The sequence below is a fragment of the Chiroxiphia lanceolata genome, chromosome 12 (assembly GCF_009829145.1).
Source record: "Chiroxiphia lanceolata isolate bChiLan1 chromosome 12, bChiLan1.pri, whole genome shotgun sequence".
NCBI classification, from domain to species: domain Eukaryota; kingdom Metazoa; phylum Chordata; class Aves; order Passeriformes; family Pipridae; genus Chiroxiphia; species Chiroxiphia lanceolata.
Window position 1 is genome coordinate 1,593,621 of NC_045648.1, and position 22,520 is coordinate 1,616,140.

The following is a 22,520-nucleotide window of genomic DNA, read 5'->3' on the forward strand; positions in this document are numbered from 1 at the left end:
AAAAATAATAATAATAATAATAAAAAAAACCCCCTGCTTGTCAGAGCTCAAGAAAGTGCAGTTTTATTTGACATTTCAATAAGTGGAACACAGCATTACAAATCCATCTAAGTTTGCTGAAACAATTATTGAAATTCGTACCTTCAGGCCATGTATGTTCCGTTTCCCAGGAGGTTTGCAGGCTGAAACAGTAATTGACTCAATTGTAGAACACATCAGGGCCATTTACAAATTTGCTCAAAATGAATCTTTTCAAAAGAAATGAGGGTGACACCAAAATTAGCAGAGAGAAATGATTGAAAAGTGCCTCGGCAAGACCCAGGGTGGGAATTACCAAAGCAGGATTTTTTTAACTTGCAGGAGTGAGCGTTTATAAATGCTAAGAGCTTTCTGACACCGGGTAATAGAAATTCTAATTTCTGCTTTAAAACACATCACCAAAAAAAAAAAAATAATAATTAAAAAAAAAAAAAGGAGAGAACTGGTGGCTGAACTGATCAGAGGCTTTTTGTAATTCAAATTAAAATCTTGTGCCACTGTATTTTCACACACTGTGGGGTTTGTTTTTTTTTTTGGCCTGGCATTTAACAGCAATATTTGCAAGATGTGTTTTAAAGGAATCAGCTGCCACACGTCAGGAATTAGTCACGTTGTCAACTGCACTTTGGGTTTAAATGTGGCAAAACATGGCAGGGGCAACAGCAGCCAGCCTCAAAAAAAAAGCAAACAGTGACTGGAAAATGCCAATTTTTGGACACAGATAACAAATGTGGCGCTTCATGATGATGGTTGGGTTTGCAGAAAGGGTTTTCCTCGAGTCTCTCCACCTGAATCTCTCCTTGTTCTTCACTCAGGGCTGTGTTTTTGTCACCAGTTAAAGCCACAAAGGCTCCCTGTTCCAGACAGTTCCCATTTGAAAACTCCAGTGCCCTACAAATGGTATGTTAAAGGGGCTGTCACTGGTGATTGATTGTCTGAGGAGGGAGGAATTTGATTTTTCTCTTTCTCTGCTGCACGTGCCTCTCACTCCCCTTTTTTTTTGACAGCAGGAAGCAGAACTATTTATTAGGCAGAAGGACACAGATGATAGTTATTAAACACATCACTTAGGGCCAGGCCCTGTGCCTTTAAATGACAGTAGAAATCACCACGTGCATCTTAAAGAGGGAAAATATTATGATACTCTGAGCATTAAAAAAAAAAACCAACAAACAATCAGAAACCCACAAATTATAAATATATATAAGCACGTTATATTTTTTCAACAGATTAAAATTGACATTCTGAACGTGGTATTAGAAGAATAATATTTTTATTATATATATTTAAATGGGATATTCAGCTTGTATTCCACAAATGGGATATATATGTATAACACAGATAGGGGAGATAAATCTATATATACATATAGATATATAAAGATAGATATATATAAAGATAAATATATAAAGATAGATAGATATAGATAAAGATAGATATACATAGATAGATATATATATAAAGATATAGATACAGATAGACAGAGATAGATACAGATAGAAATATATATAGATAGAGATAGATAAATATAGATATATGTGTATGTACACATACACTCTTTTTATGTATATCACACACAGAAGTTTATTTTCAGTATACAAAAAGAATTCTGGCCCTTATTACCTAAACAGCAACAAGGTAGTTATTAAAAAATAGACAAAATACCAATTTTTCCCCTTAAAGGCCTTTAAATTATGAAATGAATGATGAAGCACAGCCCAGGTAACACAGGATGGCACGTGGACATTTACTCCTGGCAGGATTTTTTATGGAAGACGAGAGTTTTTGGGAGCTGGCTGAGGCTTCCTCAGAAGGGAGAGGGGCAGAAAGGGAAAAGGATTCAAAGGACTTGCAGAGAAAGCTCTTAAAAGGGAGAACTTTAAATTACAGGCAGAAAAGCTGCACGTTCCTGATGGGGCTTTAAACTGCTGAACGTGGAGAGACACGGCCAAAAGGGCAGGGAAGAAAAGTGCTTGTGCCAACAAAATTTGGGATGTTCATTAGAGAGGCAGGACAAGAAGACAGGGGGGGAAAAAGAAGCAGGAAAGCACATTTTGTTCAATATTTCAGAGCAGCAGCAGAACTTGAGGGCGGTCTGGGCTTTAAAGCTCTAACCTAGAAAGGAGAGGTGTTTTAAGGAGGTGATTTGGAAAGGTGAAACTCAGCTCTGAAGCAATTTAGGGTAAGTGGAAACAGGGAAATACTCAGCAGAACAGGGAGCTGAGCCCACAGTGAAAATGGGGAGGGAATATGAGGGGGATCACATCCAGAGCAGCACAGAGAATCCTGGATCTGTGCATCCATTCCCCCTGGATGTAAAGCAGGGATATGGGGGGGATCACAGAGAATCCTGGATCTGTGCATCCGTTCCCCCTGGATGTAAAGCAGGCAGAAAAAGGAGACTGTAGCAGGAATAAGAATCTACTCAGCTGGTTCTTCAGGAATGACCCAAAAGGAGAATTTAGAAGGTTTAACCTGATTTGTAATCACAAAACAACCCTTTAAACTCCAAGCTGTGCTAGCACCTCCTGCCACAACTTCCTGCAACTGTTTGATTAAAAAGAACATAGATGTAACTGCCTTGTCTTTCCAAGAAGGATTCCCAACCTACAAGGATCATCCATTACATCAGTTTTTCCAAGCTACAAGAGAAGGCTCCAGGGAGACATGAGAGCTCCTTCCAGGACCTAAAAGGGATCCAGGAGAGCTGGAGAGGGACTGGGGACAAGGCATGGAGGGACAGGACACAGGGAATGGCTTCCCACTGCCAGAGGGCAGGGTTAGATGGGATATTGGGAAGGAATTCCTGGCTGGGAGGGTGGGGAGGCCCTGGCCCAGGTTGCCCAGAGAAGCTGTGGCTGCCCCTGGATCCCTGGAAGTGTCCAAGGCCAGGTTGGATGAACTTGGAGCAACCTGGGCTCCAACCAGGGTGGGATGGGATGGGCTTTAAGGCCCCTTCCAACCCCAAACCATTCCATGATGCCACAATCTCAGCCTGGGAAGAGGCAGGAGATCACTTCCCCCTCCCAGCTGCTCTCAGGAGGACACATCTCACTGCTGGTGGCTCTGGAGTTCTGCAGCTCAAACATCTGGGAGGCCCCTCAAAATCAGATCCTGAGCCAGAAAACCAATCCTCTATTCCCCTTGAATTCCCATCTCTTTTCCACAGGATCACACTAAACTACCAGGAAACCCAGGCTCCTTTGGAGACCTGATTAGCACGTGTTTGAGGAGGCTCTTGCTTAATTGCCCAATTCAAACTTCAGAGAGTTGTAAGTAATGGAAGTCTAGAAATGTTTAATTGGGAGCCTCATAGTATGATTATTTGTATCATATCAGTTAAGCGAGAAGGGTTTAATTTTTAATTATTTCAATTAATTTATTGCTGGGAGATTTTACTCGGAGAATTTCAAACCTTCTCCAGTTCCATCAATTAAAAGAGGCAGAGATTCCAAGCCTGGCTACTGAGATCTGAATGAATCAGTGGGATTATGTAATGCACTGGGCTTTCCTTAACCATTATTTGAGTTCATTCCCAAAAACCTAACGAGCTGCCTACGGATTTTTGTGCAGGTTGTAGATGACCTATTTTTTAATTGCCTCAGTCCACAGAATTGATTACATCTTCCCCTGTTCAAGAGGAGCTATTAAAGCACTCGTGAACATTTTGATATTGCTGCTAAATGCCCAGATCTCAGATAAAACGTGTCATGGATGGAGCTCCTGTGACAGACACGTTCCCGTTTTCCAAATGAGCGGTGACAGTGACATCCCCCAAGTCTGTCAGGCTGATTAATGATATTAAAACATCTAAAAAGAAAAAGCCCAATTTACATAAGCATCTCCAAAACTTCAGTTATTCATCTGCTTTGAATACAGGCAGAATCCTCACCGACGAGTTTTTTAAATGTCCTTAAATATGTACTGTGCAAACCGAATCTCGTTAGTCTAATTTACTCCAGGAAATCAGCTATTTTATATGCAATAAATGCAGTTTTCCCTCCACTCCCCACAATAATGAATCCTCCTATCCAAATTAAGAGGTAAACATCACGTTACGTGCATTTAAACCTCCCCAAAAAAAAACCATATCAGTGAACTGTTTCATCAACAGTTATCATCGTTGTTGATTAGAATTTGTTCAGCATTACCTCTTGGATAGATCTGGAGAGGCTCTATCAACTGTCCATTTACTTGCTGCTCCATTACAGTGGAGTAATACTGCAAAGAGATTAAAGAAAGAGATGACTCAGTAATGTATGAGCAGTAAAAGTACTTCTGGATTGTTTAATTCAATGTATTTTTATTTATTTTTTAATTGCCGCGGTGCAAACCAGCCTTTAGATGGTTTCTTACCATCTGTGGCTGTTCCACGATAAGTGGGACAGAGGAACTTAACCAAGGGGCTGTGGTGCCCAGCACAGGGATCTGTTACTGGATCAACTGGGGGAGTTCCAGGCTCGCCTGAAACCTGGGAATACTTCAGAGGGAGAAAATGGAACCTTGACAGCAAACACAGCAGGTGCCACACCTGGAGGAGCCGAGAAAACCAAACGTGGAAGCAAAAATGTGCTGTAAATACAACCCAGGACTGTGCAATCAGGAAAACTGCATGAGAATTCCATGGGAATATGGGAAACTATCTGAGAATTTGCAGTGGTGAAGCACCACCAGGGCAGTTGGGGTCACATCCCACACAGGTAGAGGTGCCGCGTGTGTCCCCTCCTGGGACGGGTTTAACGCACGGAGGGGACACAAAGCACTTCCAGAAAATCCATGCAGACATCCCAACCCCTTGGGCTCCACAGGGACTGCTGGAAGTGATCTGGGGGGAATGTTTAGTGATAAAGAAAGGCTAAGAATGGGCAAAAAGGGATGGAAAAGGATCTGAGAACATCGAGACCCAAGAAGACACTTGGGCCACTGAGATGATCCAAGGGCTGGAGCTCCTCTGCTCTGGAGAGCTGGGATTGCTCACCTGGAGAAGAGAAGGCTCCAGGGAGACCCGAGAGCCCCTTCCAAGGCCTAAAAGGGAGCCAGGAGACCTGGAGAGGGACTTGGGACAAGAGCCTGGAGGGACAGGACACAGGGAATGGCTTCCCACTGCCAGAGGGCAGGGAGAGATGGGATAGTGGGAAGGAATTCCTGGCTGTGAGGGTGGGGAGGCCCTGGCACAGGTTGCCCAGAGAAGCTGTGGCTGCCCCTGGATCCCTGGAAGTGTCCAAAGCCAGGGTGGAGCAACCTGGGACAGTGGAAGGTGTCCCTGCCCACGGCAGGGGGTGGAACTGGATGAGCTTTAAGGTCCCTCCCACCCAAACCATTCCAGGATTCCATGAAGACACAAAACACGCAATGTGGGACGAGGGAGCCTGAGATGTGGCATGAGGATGAGGAGTGGTACTAAATGAAGAAATAAACCTTTGGATTAACCAAACTGAAATCTTCATCAGCCTCCTTTAATTGTCCCTCAGTGCTGAGGAGGGGGGAGCTCCCCAGCCAGGCCCTTTAACCCCACAACCAAACCATCCCAGGGCAGGAGACAGACCTGGCTTGGGAATTTCCTGCCTCCAACCTGCCCAACTCCCATCACCACGTGTTATAAACACTGAAAGCACATCACAAAGAACGTTTCTTTTGCAATCCCTGAACACCTCTGAAGGAAACCTGCTGGCTGTGGGCCAGATCTCCATGGCAGAAATCCCTGTGGCTCCTCTGGCTTTCATCCTCATTCTCACCAGCCCGGTGTGGTCTAAGAATTCAGCACGTCACTGTTGCCAGCCCTGTGTGATACTGTTCAAACTGGCAAGGCTGGGTGTCAAGGAGGAGAAAAATCCCAACTCTCTCTGGAATCAAACACAGGTATTTCCCTCACGCTGATGGTTTCCCTCAAAACACGAATTTTTACTGATGCAACTTCAAAGAGACAAAAGTTTAGGAACTGCCCCTCCTTGGGAAACGGTCAAGAGCTTTTTCAGGGGTCACAAGGACCCCATAAACTTATTTTTTATTAGGAGGGTCATGAATAACATGCCAAATCCTCCCCCATGTCCTCATATCCCTTCAGAAAAAGGTGTTCCCAGCACCTAAAAGTTATGGAGCTGGGAAAGAACCTCCTGCTCCCAAACTGCTTGATAAAAACAAACCTTTTAATTACCATTTCCTAGTGGCATTCTGTGACCCAAAGACACCTATATACACAGCATAAACATATATGACACACTCTCTGGAATAATAAACTAAAATAGACATGAGACTGTTTCCTACCAAAAAAAAAAAAATATAATAGAGGGGCAGAGAGAGAGAGAGAGAAAAACCCATGGCCCTCTCCATTACTCACCAGTGATGACAAGTAAATGAAATATCAATCATGTAAGCTGTCAACCTTTTGGGACAGCAATAACTGTTAACAAGTAGTCTGGAAAAATTGACTGAAAATGACTTGTCCTCCACACACGAGCATTTGAGGTTTCCATGGAAAATTAAGATGCCAGTGGCTATTTGGAACATTGTTCAGGTATTCTTTTTAATGGGAAATTTGCCAGTTATTGATCCAGAGCATGTACCCCTTGCTTGGAGAAAGCTGCGAGCAACTTTCCAATCAGTGGCTGTCAAAAAAATTACTGCCTTTTTATAGTGCTACAAGACAAGAGCCCAGTGCAGCCCCACTGCTGCTCCAGCTCTGGCTTTAATTAACTGCAAGGCACAAGGCAGAAATCAGTTTAATTTCCCACCCCCACCCCCCCTCAATATTTGCCTAATCCAAAGCATTTGCGCTCACTCAAAAATAACTCCAGAACTTCCCGAAATAACTTCCTGCCAAGTTCAGGACCTAAAGAGGAGAGGCTGGGCATGATTCTCATCTATCATGTGATTCCAAAGATCTTCCCAGTCAGAGTGTCATGGAAGAGATCTCTCATCTCAGGGAATTGGGTTTTTTGTTCTTAAACTGAAAGAAAACACTTCACTTCCATTTTGGAGAACACCAAAATGCACCATGTTAAAATTCCCAGAAATATTTAAGCAGCTGTCCAATCCTCCAAAGATTTGCTGGAGGTCTCAAAACACTCAAAAATGAGTATTTTTCTTCCCCACTATATTCTCCAAGATTATAACAGGTTAATTCACTTTCTAGGCTAAGAACATTTGTTTTCTTGCAAACACATCCCCAAAATGAAGCCTATGGGAAGTGAGGAAGTTAAACCCTCAATGCAACACTCAAATAAAGAACTAGTTTAAAACTGAAGAGGAAAAATTTTCAGAGGAGAAAAGCTGCTGAAGCAGAAAGAAGTCATTTACAGACATCCCATAATTTTTAAGGGGAAGCAGAGAGTTGAGCAATCACAACTCTAATGTACTGAAACTTTAACAGTGAGCTTGGAAGCATAGCAAAAAAAATGACCTTACCAAGGCGTGATTAATCTGGAGACTGTGCCAGGAAAAGCCAAGTTTCCCAGTTTTACAGCAAAAATGGTTGAGATTTGAGAAATAGAGAAATACAAGGAATTCTAGTGGGGAAGCATCACCAGGGATCTACTGTGTCCAGTAGTGACCTGCTGTGTCCAGCTCTGAGGTCCAACATCAGAGGGATGTGGAGCTGCTGGAGCAGATCCAGAGGAGGCCACGGAGATGCTCCAAGGGCTGGAGCCCCCCTGCTCTGGAGCCAGGCTGGGAGAGCTGGGAATGTTCACCTGGAGAAGAGAAGGATCCAGGGAGAGCTGAGAGCCCCTTCCAGGGCCTAAAGGGGCTCCAGGAGAGCTGGAGAGGGACTGGGGACAAGGGATGGAGGGACAGGACACAGGGAATGGCTTCCCAGTGCCAGAGGGCAGGGCTAGATGGGAGACTGGGAAGGGATATGGGAATTCTTGGCTGTGAGGGTGGGGAGGTCCTGGCACAGGTTGCCCAGAGAAGCTGTGGCTGCCCCTGGATCCCTGGAAGTGTCCAAGGCCAGGCTGGATGGGGCTTGGAGCAACCTGGGATAGTGGAAGGTGTCCCTGCCCATGGCAAGAAGAGATGGGCTTTAAATTCCCTTCCCACACAAACCATTCCAGGATTTCATGATATGATTCTATATAAAAGAATGTGATAAATTGAGTGGGATAAAAAAAATGGAATTTGCTGGAAGTCTGTGGTGACATTTCTTCCTATCAACCCTCCCAGATTGGAGCAGGGTCAGATAAAAAGGACAGTCCTCTTAATCACCTTAATTTACCTTTTAAGCCCTTCTGTTCTATGTGGTGCCTCCAACATTGACCCAGGAGCCCTGATGGTGATCCTTTGTCTTGGGGCAACCTGGGCTGGTAGAAGGTGTCCCTGCCCGTGGCAGGGGGTGGAACAGGATGAGCTTTAAGATCCCTCCAGCCCAAACCATTCCAGGATTCCATGAAATCCCACCAAAACCACTCATGGGTGGTACCCAACAGGGATTGGTGCTGACAGGCTCCAAGTTAAACAACATTTACACACCCCTTGCAGCCCACCTGGCCCAGGGAGAAAACACCATTTGTCACCTTCCTGCTTATCCATTTCATTTGACAAAAAAAAAAAGAAGTTAAATTATAGTTTTCCACTTAAATCTGCAGCATGAAAGACCCACTCAAATTATTTAGTTTCCATAAGTAACTGCACCCTATTCCTGCAGACAGATTTTATATTTACAGGTATCCAGACAGATTTTACACACACCTACCCATACAAAGGCACACACAGACACACATATCTCCTATTAAAAAACAGAAAATACAGCTTTAAATCCTCCATGAATATTGAGCCTGCAGCTACAATGAAACTCCTCTGTTAGGAGGGGTGAAACAGTCTCCAGATGAAAGTAGATTTTGAAAAATTTTTAGAGCCCAGGGGTTCATTTTTAATGAGCCGTTACTTTAAGTACTGCATAAAAAATACAAGAAATTGATAGTCCATTTAGCCTGCACTATACCTAATGCAAAAGTCATTAAGATGCATTATTCTTAATGTTTATGATATGATCAGTAAGTGTACAAGTGTCTTTTTTTTTTTTTTTAAAGTCAAGCATGTCCATATATCTCATGTGATACAGTTTTTAAACACCTACATTTAACCCAGGAATATTCAACCCTGGACTTAAAACAGGGATATTGTCCAGTGCAAACTGCAGCCTCTGTTAACACTGGTACAAGGTAAAATACACCAAGGAAAAGAGATAAACATGGGGGGGAAAAAAAAAAAATCAGCATTTTTTATACTGTACCTACATAGGACAGCATGGCCTTCATCTCCTCATCGCTTCTGACAGTGATCCGGTCACCATCCTCATCCTCATCTGACAGAGAAATGCATGACACACATCAGCAAGGGAAGCAGGATGCTCTTAATACTCTTGGTATTTTAAATTTTTTAAACTGTTTTTAATATTTAACATTTTTACCCTTTCAGAAGCAAATCAAAACGAGCAACGTAAAAGCCGACTGCACAAGTGCTCTGAGACAGCAACATGTAATGACTCCAAACATTAGTTAACAAAAATTAAAGTTCTGTTTAAAGCAAAGGGCTCCTAACTTTGGTCCCAACAGTTCTTTCAGTGCCAGAACCTCCCCAGATGTTGAGCACCTTCCACGTGCTCTGACTCCTCACTGACACCCACCAAGGGGTTCTTTGGACACAGCAAATAGAAGGGTGAAGTTTGAGTGTGTTTAAGTTGTCCCAGGCCAAGCTAAGTTTGGGCAGTTTCCTTGGAATTCATTGGAATTGTCATTGGAGGTTGCCCAGAAAACTTGTGGCTGCCCCTGGATCCCTGGAAGTGTCCAAGGCCGGGTTGGAGCAACCTGGGATAGGGGAAGGTGTCCCTGCCCATGGCAGGGGGTGGGATGAGACAATCTTTAGAGTGGCTTCCAACCCAAACCATTCCATGATTCTAGGAATTCCTAGAAATTAAAAGGAAGTTAAAAATATAATTGCTTTCCTTCCACTAAACCCTCCTGTTTTAAAGCCAACCCCACCTGAACTCACCTGCAGGAGGTTCCCCCCAAGCCTCTGTCCCACTCCATCATTATCAGAATATATTCCATCAGCAGAAAAAAAAGTGCCATTATGGATGAAAACTCCCTCCTGCTCCTAGTTATGCACAAGAATCAGGGAAGAGGTCAGAGCCAAATAATGAAAACTGTGGGAGAAAAGGACTTTGTCCCTTTTGCCTCTGAAAACCTCACAGGTAAATTCTGAGGCTTTCAATGAAAAGGAGCAAAACCATAAAACCCTCGGAATTAACACTCCTAAAATGCAGTGGGAGAGATGCTGGAAGTGTGGAAGCTGGAAAAGGGACTGGAGAGCAGAGATATGTCCTAGCAGAGCCTTTTCTCATGGAAATTTAACTGGTGCACTGCCAGACTGTCCAAACTCCTCACTGGGGTGAGCAGCCAGAATGATGGAATTCCATGAATTCCATGGAAAGATTAGGAAGAGCTGGTGAGTTGAAAGTGAAATGCTTCCCTGCCTGGAAATGTCTGAGGCAGAAAGGAGGAGGAGCTGTAAAACTGCTGCCTGGCCCCAACCCAAGTCCCAGAGTGGAACAGAGTGGGAAGGGCTGGAAGAGCAGCTGCTGGAATAGGGAACACAACAAACACCACACACGGACAGCAAGGAGCAGAGGGAAAGCAGAAAGAAGGGAAATATAGGACAGAGAGGGGGGAATATGTGGATAAAAGCTGTTAAAAAGGCTTAGTGTGAGGGAACAGACTGAGTTGGGACCACCAAAAAATAAAAAATAAGAAAAAGAAAAGTGGGAAACTCTGGCAAAATGCTCAGAAAAATCCCACTTAATTCACTCCAAATGATTGGGAAATTAACTCCAATGTTCTCAGAGCTTCAAAATTCCTGATGGTGGTACAAAGAGAAGAAATATAAAATGCGTGGATGAAAAGGTACAATATGTTAACTGGCACTAAAAAAAAGCTGAATATAAAATAATCAAAGAGCAATACCAGCAGAAAAATCTGCTTTGCCACCCCACCATGGCATCTAAGTGGGCACAGCCCAAGAACTCCCTGGGTTCAGGAAGGTTTCCAGGCTCCTCTCCCTTTTCCAGCACATCAGGGAAGCAAAAGTAGAACCCAACAAATCCTCTAGTCCTGGCTGGATTTTGCAAATGCCACTTAAAATGGAGGGAGAAACCCTCACAAGACACCAAACAGTGCAGCAGATGGCAAACAAATATCATGAAGCAATCTTCCCAAAATCTGCAGCGTGTCACAAATCCACAAAATGGCAGAGTTTGGAGAAAAGGATCATAACAGGCCATATGTTGGGAGGGAGTTTGTTGGGAGGGACGTGGAATTCGGTGATAAAATCACATCCAGGTCCAACAGGAGGAGAAGTGCAGCCCCAGGTAGGACACTGGGGATAACAATAACTGAACAGAGAGCAGAGAAGCCTGTGCTGGATGGGAATTATCCCCATCTGAAGCAGCTGAGAACAAACCTCAAGCTGGTAAAATCCAGGCATTGGAGATGGAAAAAGTCCCCAGGAAAAGAAAAAAAAAAACCAAAACAAAACAAAAAAGAAATCAGGCATCAATATCCATAACATATTTTAGATGCCAGTTAAATGGCAGGGGAAATGGCTTTGTGCAGATGTAAATGACAGACTAGAGACATGAAGGGAAAGCACAGAAGCAGATGTTGGAAGACATGAGGAAATAAGTATTTCCAGGAAAAGTTCTACACATGGTCCCATTAATATGGGCTACTGCCCTGATTGCAGAGGCTGCTGCTGGTGCATGAAGTTCAAGCACAGCTAATGTGTGATGTGGGAGGTGTGCAAAAAAAACGTTAGCAAATCAAAATGAATATGAGTGGCAAGGTCTGGAGCCTGGGTTTGCTCAGGGCCCTGCAGAAAAAGTCTTGTGTTGAAAAGCAGAACAGGAGAAACATCGAGGTGACAGAAATAAAACTTATCTCCATTCTTAGTTTTGTGGTGTTTCAGGAGGGGAGAACTCAATGATATGAAAAGCAAGATAAATAGTACTTGGGGGACCATAAAACAATAATTCCTCTGATTGTCCATAAAGCTCTAAAAAGGGAAGAAATGCTAAGAAGGCAAGGCTCAGTGCTGTACCTGCTCTGTCACTATCAGTGTCACCACCTCACTCAGAACACTTTAATCCCCTCCACCTCCTGCCATTTCATCTCCATCACAGGAAAAAATACAATAAAAATTAAAAGGGAATAACAGGAGTCTTCTCCATTTGGAAGAAAAGCCCAGCTCAGTATTTTCAGACACAGATTTTTGGCTCCCCTTTGCAGCTTATTCCTCTCCAGACAGGACAATCCCCCAGGAACCCCTCAAAAAACAAGAATGAACAGGGTTCAAAGAACAGATACGAGGCTAAATCTGCACTAACCCCCTCGCTGAGAGGATTAAAATGTTCAGCTCAGACCTACAGGTAGTTTATACTTTTCATTTAATTTGAGCAATATAATTGCACTGAGGAGTCAGAGCACGGGAAGGTCACGCTGGTAATTAAAGCTACTTTGTGGCAATCTGCTCATTGGAGATGTGATTAAATAATAAAATATTGCTGGGGTTAGTACCGTTATGAAACTCGCAGAAATGCATAAATATTTAACTGTAACACAGAAGGAGTGTAAATATTATTTATTTTTAAAATGGCAGCCCTGCAATGTGACAGAGGGGATGGTTTATATGAGTCATACTCACACTCAAAGGCTGTTGTCGTTGCATCTGGCAAAACTTGGCCGATGACATCCTAAAATGTGAACAAGAATTGGTTATACATCAAAAAAAAAAAATGGGAAAAGCCTCATTTAGAGTCAATCACCTTCATCACTCCCCAGCTGCAGGAAGAATAGTTAAAACCTACTCATCACTGCCCCAAAATTACCAACTTTTTAGTGCACAACACAAATCTGTACCAGTGATGGTGCTCTTCTCCTTCCTCCCCACTTCACCTCGAGGAAAACCTGTTTTCTACCCAAATAACTCCATGAGAATTGTGAACAACTCCGTGGTGTCTGGGGCTTGCAGTTTAAAGAATCGGATTTTGCCCATAGGTTACAAAAAATGTACATTTAACTCACCAATATCAGTCATAAAAAGAGGTTTATCAACTTTTTTTGCTTTAAACAGCCTGTTTTCCTCCCTCAGTCCTGCTTATATCCCGATTCCTCCACTCCCAACAACCTGGTCCAGCACGAGACAACCTCACCCACAGCTCCTGTCTGCAGTTCAGGGTAACAAACAGCTCCCATGGGATCAATTCCAGCAGGAATTACAACAGGAGATGGGAGATTGCAGGAATTTTTCCTGCTTTCCCCCCAGGAACGTGGAGGGACCCACATCCTCCCGGCTCCACACCAGGCACAAAGTTTGGAGCTTTTTTTAGTGTTAACTGGAATTTCAACTTCTCCAAAAGTCCACAGATGGATCAAAATGCTGGGGGTGAAGAAAAATCAGGTTAAAATAGCGGGAAAAAAATCAGGTTAAAACCCCCAAAGAAGTGAAGGTTAAAATACCCAAAGAGGTGAAAAGCCTGAGCATCCCGGCAGGACAATTCCTCCCAGGTGCACCCAACACTCCCCAAGTCGTGGGATCCCTCAGATCTCACAGCTCTGAGCCAAACCAGGAATCTTTTTTGCTGACACAAGACAAGAGCTTGTATCATTTTTTAGCCTTTTCCCAGAGCCCCGAGCCCAAAGGCAGCGAGGAGCAGCCGTGGCAGCCCTGGGAGGCTCCATAAGTCACGTCAGGGCACTGCACAAATTCACAGCGTGGCTTTTTCCCTCCCCGCTGCTGATTCCTCGTGTCAGACAATCTCTCTGACACTGACAGTGTCACAGAGTGATTAGAAATTAATGAAGGGCAGGATTTATTGCAGCACCTTCCCTGTGAGCATCTCAGGGTGTTGAACCCCCCCCTGCCCTGTGATCGCTGCCCTGGTTCACTTCTGCTGCCTCCTTTTTTTTTTTTCCTGTTTCATCTAAAAATACAAAATTAAAACGTTCTCTGCCGTATCAGAGAGACACAATTAATAAAATGAGAAAGCAGCAGTGGCAGCTTTAAGATTTCCACGGAGCTGACTGAAGGAAATAATAATAATTCTCAAAACTTTCTCGTGTCGTCTTTTCATTTCAGACACTCAAATAAATCAGTGTGTGCCATTTAAACTACTAATTGTACATAAAAGACGTGCAACACACCTTAGCTGATGATGGAATCATAAATTTGTGGAGGCAAAAGAGAAACAAAAAATCCCCAGGCATTGCCATGTTAACAAAATTTGGCCATTTTAATACTTCTACAGGATCTGTCAGTCCTCTGTCAAAAGCCAACCACTATTCCTAATAAGAAATTAAAGTCTTGCCTAAACAGAAGGCTGTACTAACTAATTATCCCTAAATCCATTCAGTTAACCATCAAAAATTCCTCAGGAAAAACACTTTAATTGTGTTAGATTTAAGCCACTTGTAAAATGCTCTTCTATGGGCACACAGATGCTCCCATGAAATGGATTTAAAAATTGTTCTGGGGTATTTAAAAACTGTATTTAATGGGTGTGCAAGCACAGCCCTGAGACAGAGGCACTTCTGATGGCCCTAAAAGCCTGAAAACAAGACTCCCAAAGCTGTGATAGCACTGAAACAGTGGTAAAAAATTCTTACACCTCCTCCTCCCCCATTTAAAATAACTTTTCCTGTATGTTGAGACTTCTTTAATATGAATAATTAAAAAGTAAGTGAATTATCCACCATAACTCTTACACTGAATAAAGAATTGACAAGAAAACCCTCCCAACAGCCACAAAAACTGTGCTCAGCTTACAGTAATTCTATTAAATCAAAGTATCTGAGAAAACCAGCCTTGCAGGGAAGGGGAAGGAGGAAGGGAAATCCTCCCCATTATTGTCCTGTAACCAAAGTGTTTTCAGCAGCTCCAGGAGATTTCCAGGCTCAAACATCCCCCCAGACCTCTGGGTGACCCAAGCTTAAAGGATTACTCCAAATTTCAAGGGATTACACGTGCAGGGGGATTTTCTACTATCACAACAGAGATCAGGAACAATAAAATGCCACAACTTGGAGGTTGTGTCATTCGAGGGGGCTCACAAACATCACAGCTCCTGTTTTAGCTCACAGGGCTGAAAAGCCTCCGACGAGGAGGAGGAAAAAAAAATCAGGGAAGAGCAGCTGCAAGGGGGAATTCCATCAAATCTGCCCTCTGGAAGAGCCATGGGGTGGGAGAGCACAAAGTGTGAAAGCCCTGCCCCGATGGCAGTGTAAATATTGAGGGCACAGCTCTCACCTTTCACTGGGAACTTGTTTTATTTCAGTATGACATGAAGTTCTCCAGAATTAACCCCAAGTTGCTTAAATACCCCAGTGACAGGACAAACTAGTGGAGACAGCCCCACTGAAAAAAAAAAAAACAAGCTCACTGTAATTCATTTAGTGGTGCCTTAAAAATAAATCTATTTACTGGGAACTTACAGGTCTGCAAAGCTGATGCACAGGGAAGGTATTTAAAGTGACATTATGCAGAGCAGCTCTGAGCACCCACTTCAGGAAAGTAATCAAGAAAGTGCTTAATTTAAAGCACAGGGTGCTGCTTCCATGGATCACACACCTGCAGGTCCCAGGACTGAATCCCTGCTGCACAGCTCAGGAGCAGGGAAAACTCCTGCAAAAGGCAGAACTAGAGCAGCTGAAAATTAAGAAGTGTGTCAGGCATTGCTCTGAGCATCAGGCTCCTGACTCCAACTGGTTATTCCATGGCTATGGACAGGACATTTGGGGATGAACAGGACATTTGGGGATGAACAGGACATTTGGTGACTCTGCACAGCTTCTTCTGTGGAAAAAGGAGGATGGAAATATTCTTGCACACCAGCCTGAAATGCTGCAAGGCTGCACTCATCTGTGTTCACGAGGCCATCTACATTTCTAGGATGCTAAATTAACAACAATCACCTTAAAAATATAAAATAAAATCCTGCTGTTCTCAAAGATAATTTTAAGGGGCTTTCTTAACACAAAGCAGCCCATGGGACCTACCTTAGAAGGAAGAGCAGCCTCACTCCACAGCTAATCCAAGGCTCCCCCCAGCCCCAGTTCCCTCCAGTGCAGAAACCTGGGGTGTGCAACTGGTTTTTGGAACTGGTTCTCCAGCTGAAGGTAAGGCAATATTCCCAACAATCTCCTTGAAGCACAGGCACAAGGAATGGGATGGATCCTGCACAGCCTCACGGGGATTATTCAGAACTTCACTGTGCCCCAAACAGCAGGAGCTGAGAAAAAGGGGATGTTTGCCCTTAGGGACATGTGGGCAATCCCTGGGCTCTGACTGGGTTATCACCACTCAGTAATTCCCATTAATAGGGAACACCTGAATTCTCCAGGTGCTCTTTAGTTGTTACTAACAGACAAACCCTCTTGCAGGTGAGTGGAATCAGGACAGAAGGACAGCAGAAGGCTGGGTCAGCCCCACTCCTGCCCTCCCCAGCACACTCCAGGCTCCTCTCCACCCACAGGTGGTGATGGATCTACCACTCCTTAGTGTCTGGAGCTTTATTTCATTGAATTTTTGTAGTTACCAGACAAATGAATATTGTGATGGCACCTCCCGAAACACCATCAGGCAAAGGAGGGCCTTGAGACAGTTCAGACCTTATTAAACTTCTCCCTTCTGGTCTGAAGGTTTCACAGTCCACAAGGGAGGGGTTTTGATGTGACAATGACAATTATTGCCTGGTGGTACTGCCCAGCTGGACAGTGTCACAGCCCCCCTCACCCCCACAGCCCAGAGTCCCCCTGATTGCAGCAATGGCATCACCTCCTGACTCACCACACGTCACCCAACACTTCCAGTCACCTCCAGCTGCCACCAACACCCTCAAGGCCACGGACCAAGAGTGGAGAACTAAAAATTATCAACACCAACAGAAATCTGACCTGATGCACAACATTGGCACAGGTTGCCCAGAGAAGCTGTGGCTGCTCCATCCCTGGAAGTGTCCAAGGCCAGGTTGGAGCAACCTGGGATAGTGGAAGGTGTCCCTGCTCATGGCAGGGGGTGGAATAAGATGCACTTTAAAAGCCCCTTTCAACCCAAACCATTCTACAATTCTGTGATTAATGAACACAAGTGTAATGAGAAACTGTGAGTTTTAAGAAAACCAGCAGTGTTTGGTCCTGTCAGGTTCCACCATCACGTGCTGACTGGAGCAATGATCACCCAAGCCATGAAACAGTAAAGTCAACCTGCTTATAACTGGAAAAATACATCTTTAAAAGGCTATAGAGCTGTTAGACAGCTGCAAACCAACAACTAAAGAGCAACAAAACTGTGTGTAGGGAGGAGAAGAACTAAAAATCTCTTCCTTCCTCAGTGACATGCCCTTCTTCCTTATCTTTTCACTTCTCTCACATTCAGTGACCAGGAAGCTCCACTTCCACGTGACTCGAGGTTACTGCAACTGTTGGGTGCTCCTCGAGGTCCTGTCACCCACTGACCTCAATTTCTCTACTTATTTTTAAATAATACAACCAAACCTAAAGTTCCAATAATTCTAGAACGCCAAAGGATAGTCTAATCAATGATTATCTCACTTTATTTGGGGGGAAAAAAAGGAAAACATGAAGCAGAGTGTGGATTAAACCTGACTCAGATTTGCACCACTTTGTCTGAAGGGCAGAGTGGGTCATGCCAGGCTTGTTGTGCAACCAAAGGAAACTCACAACAACCACCAAGGGGAAACTGCCCTTCCCAAAACCATCACTAATCTCTCAAAAGTTCTGCTGCTGCGCCTCCATCCACAGAAAGTCTTGGATAATGCTAAATGTACAGAAGAATAAAACCAGGAACATTTGCCACCTGCTCCAGTTACCTGTGCAACCTTCTACAGGCCCAATATCAAATGTTTTGCAGCCAATCAAGCCCTGATTTGCCACATGTCTTCTCAGCAAAACACAACGCTTTGAAAGAGGTCTGCAGAGTCTCTCTCCAATATTAATAACAAGAGAAGAAATTAAACATGCACATGATCAGAGGTAGGGGGAAGATTGTCTTCAGAGGAACAGGAGCAGAAGGAGTCTCCAGCAAGGACGTGCTGTGGAGGGAACACGAGAGCATCCTGCAGAAAGTCTGACCTGCACGCAAGGATCAGACATTTCCTTGGGCTAAGGATGCAATGAAAAAGAGACACTAAGTGCGATAAACACCATTTCTGAGGAAGGAGAGGGTCCTTGTACACTTGGTGTGCAGATGGAGGTGCTGAGGGCAGAGGAGACACAACAACCCCCCAGCCCAGCAAGGGCAGCATCACCAGGAGCAGGTGAAGCCCCGGCCCGAGCCGGGAACGCTCCTTCCCAAACCACAACTGTTTAAACCGCCCTAAAGCCCCGCCTTGCCCCCGCACCCAGCGGGGGATGCCCCAATGCCGATCCCTGCCCGTAGCACGGGGTCGGACCTTTACAGGAGCCCTCCAACCCAAACCATCCCACGGTGCTCCTGCCCGGGGACCCCCGCGCGGAGCTCGGCTCCCGAAACGTGCGGGGGGTACAGGAGGTGATTCCACACGGCGCTTCCCGTCCCCCTCCACCTCCTTCCCACTAAAACTTCCCGGCGCAGACACGACAACGCCACCATCGCGCCCCCCCTCCGCCCCCCGCGGGTGCACTCACCAGCACATCCCTGAAGAGCAGCTGGGGCGCGGAGTGCACGGTCCAGTCCACGGCGGCCCCGTCGGGGATCTTGATGCGGATGACGAGCGCCTGGGCGTCCATGGCGCGGGAGGGGCCGCAGAGCAGCCAGAGCATCCCCGCCCCGGCGCTCACATGCTGCGGCCGCCCAGGGCTCCCGGGCCCGGCTCCGCCGCCCGCCCGCCCGCCCGCAGGAAGGAGCCGCTGCCCCGGAACCAAAACGGCGGGAGGGGATGGATGTGCGGCGGGGGAGGAGGAGGAGGAGGAGGAAGGGGAGGAAGGGGAGGCGGCGCCATGTTCGGAGAGGAGGCGGCTCCGGGTTGGGAAACCGCCCCGGGCAGCGGGAGCGCTCCGGCGGTGATTCCACCCCCTTATTCCTTGTGTTATTCCTCGCGTTCGAGCAGGAAAAGCACAGCTGAGGCGGCGGATCAAACAGGGCTGGGGTTGCTGCCGTGTGCGCAGTGCCCGGAGAGGAGAGGCTGAGGGAGCTGGGGCTGTTCAGCCTGGAGAAGAGGAGGCTCAGGGGAGACCTCCTCACTCTCTACAACTCCCTGACAGGAGGGGGGAGCCAGCTGGGGGTGTTGGTCTCTTCTCCCAGGCAACAATCAGCAAGACAAGAGGGCTCGGTCTTCAGCTGTGCCAGGGGAGGTTTAGGTTGGATATTAGAAAGAATTTCTTTCCAGAGAGGGTGCTCAGCCATTGGAATGGGCTGCCCAGGGAAGTGGTGGATTCTCCGTCTCTGGAGGTTTTTAAAAAGAGACTGGATGTGGCATCAGTGCCATGGGTTGGGAACCACAGCGGGGTTGGATCAAGGGTTGGACTTGATGATCTTGGAGGTCCCTTCCAACCCAGCTGATTCTGTGATTCTCTGATTCTAATTGGGGTCTGCACCCTCAGAGCCCCCGGGGCTTCTGCCCGGGTTATCCCAGCCCACACAGACGCACGGGCAGGGACCAAACGCGAGTTTGCTTGGAATAAACCTCCCCAGGAGCTGGTGGAGTCACCAGGGAAGCGTTCCCGAGGCACCCGGGGACGTGGTTGAGGGGGGTGGTGTAGGGGACAGGGTGATGGTTGGGCTGGATTTTTAGTCTCCCTGGATGTTTAGTCTCCCCCGGGCTCGATGATCCGGTGGCTCCGGGAGTGTCCCGCTCTCCCGGTGTGTCCGTCTGTGCCTCCCTGTCCCTGCCCAGCAAACCAGTAGCGGGGCACTGGCAATGGGCTGCCCCGTGTTCCCGCACAGCCCAACATCTGTACTAAGAGTTAAGTATTGGAGCAGTTTTACCAACATCAGTGTTTCCAAATCACAGAACTCTCAGCTAAAACACCTCCTTTACCGGTACCCAGATGCAATTCTGCCATCGCTGAGCTCTTCCGTGGCTGTCGGGGATCCTGGGGAAACGAGCCCAGTCCAAAACACGACCCAGCTTTGTGAGGAGAAAAATCCCACGTCCTTCACGGCAGCAAAGAACATATTTTGACAGCTCTGCAGCCTCCCCACCACAGCCCCGAGCCGTGACACGCTATATTCAGCTTTTAAAACAAGCTTTTCACCTGACACCAGTGACAGGGAACGCTCTCCCCTCCACACAGCTCCAAACTATCCATTTCTTTTTATTAACAGCAGAGCATTAATCTCAATTGTGGGCTATTGATCTGTGCATTTTATCACACTCTCTCGCATTATCATCTACGACAAACTGGACTGTTTGAGTTATATTATCAATTTAGAGGGGGGGGGAAGTGGGAGGTATATTTGATTTAATTCCTGAAACATCTTCAAGATTCCTCTTATTCGAATTCTACTTTGTTTGAGCTTTAGGAGGAAAAAAAAAAAAGATCTTTCAATGGCCATTAACAGAGATAAATTTTCTCTCTGTTCAATAACTTCATAATTTAGTTCCTACACTAAAAATTAATAGAGCCCCAACTCCTAAGTGTCTAAGGGACTGGTGCTGCCCACACAGATGTCTTTCTGTTCAAATGAACCTTTTACCTGCAGTCCCTGTGTACCTTTCACTCAGGTTCATTTCAATCAGACTCATTTTCTATTAAATTTTAAAGAATAGGACACAAAATGAGAGAATTTCTATAGACCCGCAATTTTTCTAAAATGTCTTTTTCATTTACAAGGCTATGGGGAAAACCAACTCAATTTGCCAAATTTGCATAAATATTATGTAGATTTTCCAGGGCTAATCATAACCTTAATCCCCCATTCTGATTTGTGTAATCAAACTTGAAGGATTTTTATATCTTAAGATATAAAATCATGTGGTTTTTTGATACCGCTTTGGTTTTGCCAGACTTCTTTAAAACCTATGCTTGCTCAGAAATTTTCATTCTTAAGGCAGCATTTGAAACAAACAGTTGATATTTATTTTATCAGCCTGCAGAATTCCTGCTGTGAGAACAGAATGTCACCAAAATCTAATTCTATGTTTTTGTCCTCGACGTTGGGGGAAAATCTGTGATGCAAGAACACAATCTATGATTTTTTTAATATGGATCATAAAATATCCTCAAAGTCCTGTGTTTGACCGCCCCGAGAATCTCCTCTTCAAAAGTTTCTGACACAGGAGGTTGAAGGCTCCTGGAAATAAAAATAATTAATTAATTAAAAGATAATTAAACTGATTTTCCCCACGAAATGCAGCTGCCACCCCGTCAGCAAGAACCACGCGTGGATTTCCTGTTTATAATTACGCCTCCAAAGTTATTGTGGGTCCACAATGCAACAGCATTCAAAACCTGCAAGGAACAATATATCAGTTCTTTAATTACAGGAGGATGGTGGAGCAGCCCGGGACTGGTGTAAATTCTGGTTGTTTTTGTGGGGGGGAAACGTTCTCCAGCAGTGCCAGACTCGCCACTCGCAGTCTGCTGCTGCTCTCTGCTGCTTCCCGGCGCCGTGGAGAGGACGGGGAGGGGGGAGCTGGAGGTGGCCACGGCAAGAAAAATAAATATTTATTACCGAGGAAAAGCAAAATGCTGATGCAGAAGGACAGGAAAATCATTAGGTTGGAATCTCGCAGGAGCGCTCCGGAAAAAATCCCACTGCGCTGTGGTTACCGGATAATTTGCAAGGCCTTCAAAAAAAGGAAGGAAAGGAGTTATTACTTGTTTAATTCCCACTGCAAAGTTGCCCAACACAAGTCATTTTCTGTCTTTGCCATGGATATAATGGAGTTTTGAGTCCCTCCACCAGAACTCTGTCCAAAGAAGAGGGAGGAAGGAAGGAGCAATTCTCCTGGTAGTATTTTTGAATATTCCAGGATCTGGATCTGGGTTTTCCTTGCTGTTGCTGGAGGGATGTGGGAGCTCAGTCTCGGGAGTGGATCAGGCTGATGGAGGTGGAAAGTGCCCTGTCAAAAGTTACAGTGTGCAACCAAAATTAGGACCCGAAATTCCTCTAAGTCCTGGGCTCAGATCCCTGGATAAAAGGGCAGGAGGCACAGGAAGGATGCTGAGGATGGAGTCAGAAAGTCCTACATTTTCATTATAGCTCCTGCTCAGCATCTCTGGGAATTTAACCTCACTACTACTGGAATTTGCCCAGTTATGACACAGGAACAACATGTATTTACTATGTACCACAGTTCAACAGTTGACTATTAAAATGTTTTGGAATACTGTATTCCCAGTACCTGTTACATGGAATTCGATACAGTGGATAAAGCAGACTCCAGGAATCAGGATCTATGTGCCAGTCCTTGGTTCACTGAATTCAGTTTATCATCTCTGCTTCCTCCCTGTGCCAGTTTCTAGGCAGGAATTAAAAATAACAAAGGACAAGTT

The 22,520-nt window shown here is 45.3% G+C and overlaps 1 protein-coding gene across 3 annotated transcripts in view; it reads right to left on the reverse strand.

The window, feature by feature from the left end:
* MAP2K5 (mitogen-activated protein kinase kinase 5) overlaps positions 1–18,896 on the reverse strand; it is a 128,919-nt gene extending 110,023 nt beyond the window's left edge. For 2 of the 3 annotated variants that reach the window (XM_032699902.1, XM_032699901.1), the window contains exons 1-5: positions 18,708–18,896; positions 12,730–12,778; positions 9,270–9,337; positions 4,191–4,260; positions 142–182 (exon numbers count right to left, since the gene is read on the reverse strand). In XM_032699902.1, coding sequence (XP_032555793.1) covers positions 142–182; positions 4,191–4,260; positions 9,270–9,337; positions 12,730–12,778; positions 18,708–18,842 — 363 coding nt within the window. In that variant the 5' untranslated portion in view covers positions 18,843–18,896. Of the gene's footprint in view, positions 1–141; positions 183–4,190; positions 4,261–9,265; positions 9,338–12,729; positions 12,779–18,707 lie in introns of those variants that run through there. The other variant, XM_032699903.1, reaches the window with a different exon arrangement.
* Positions 18,897–22,520: the final 3,624 nt, after the last annotated feature.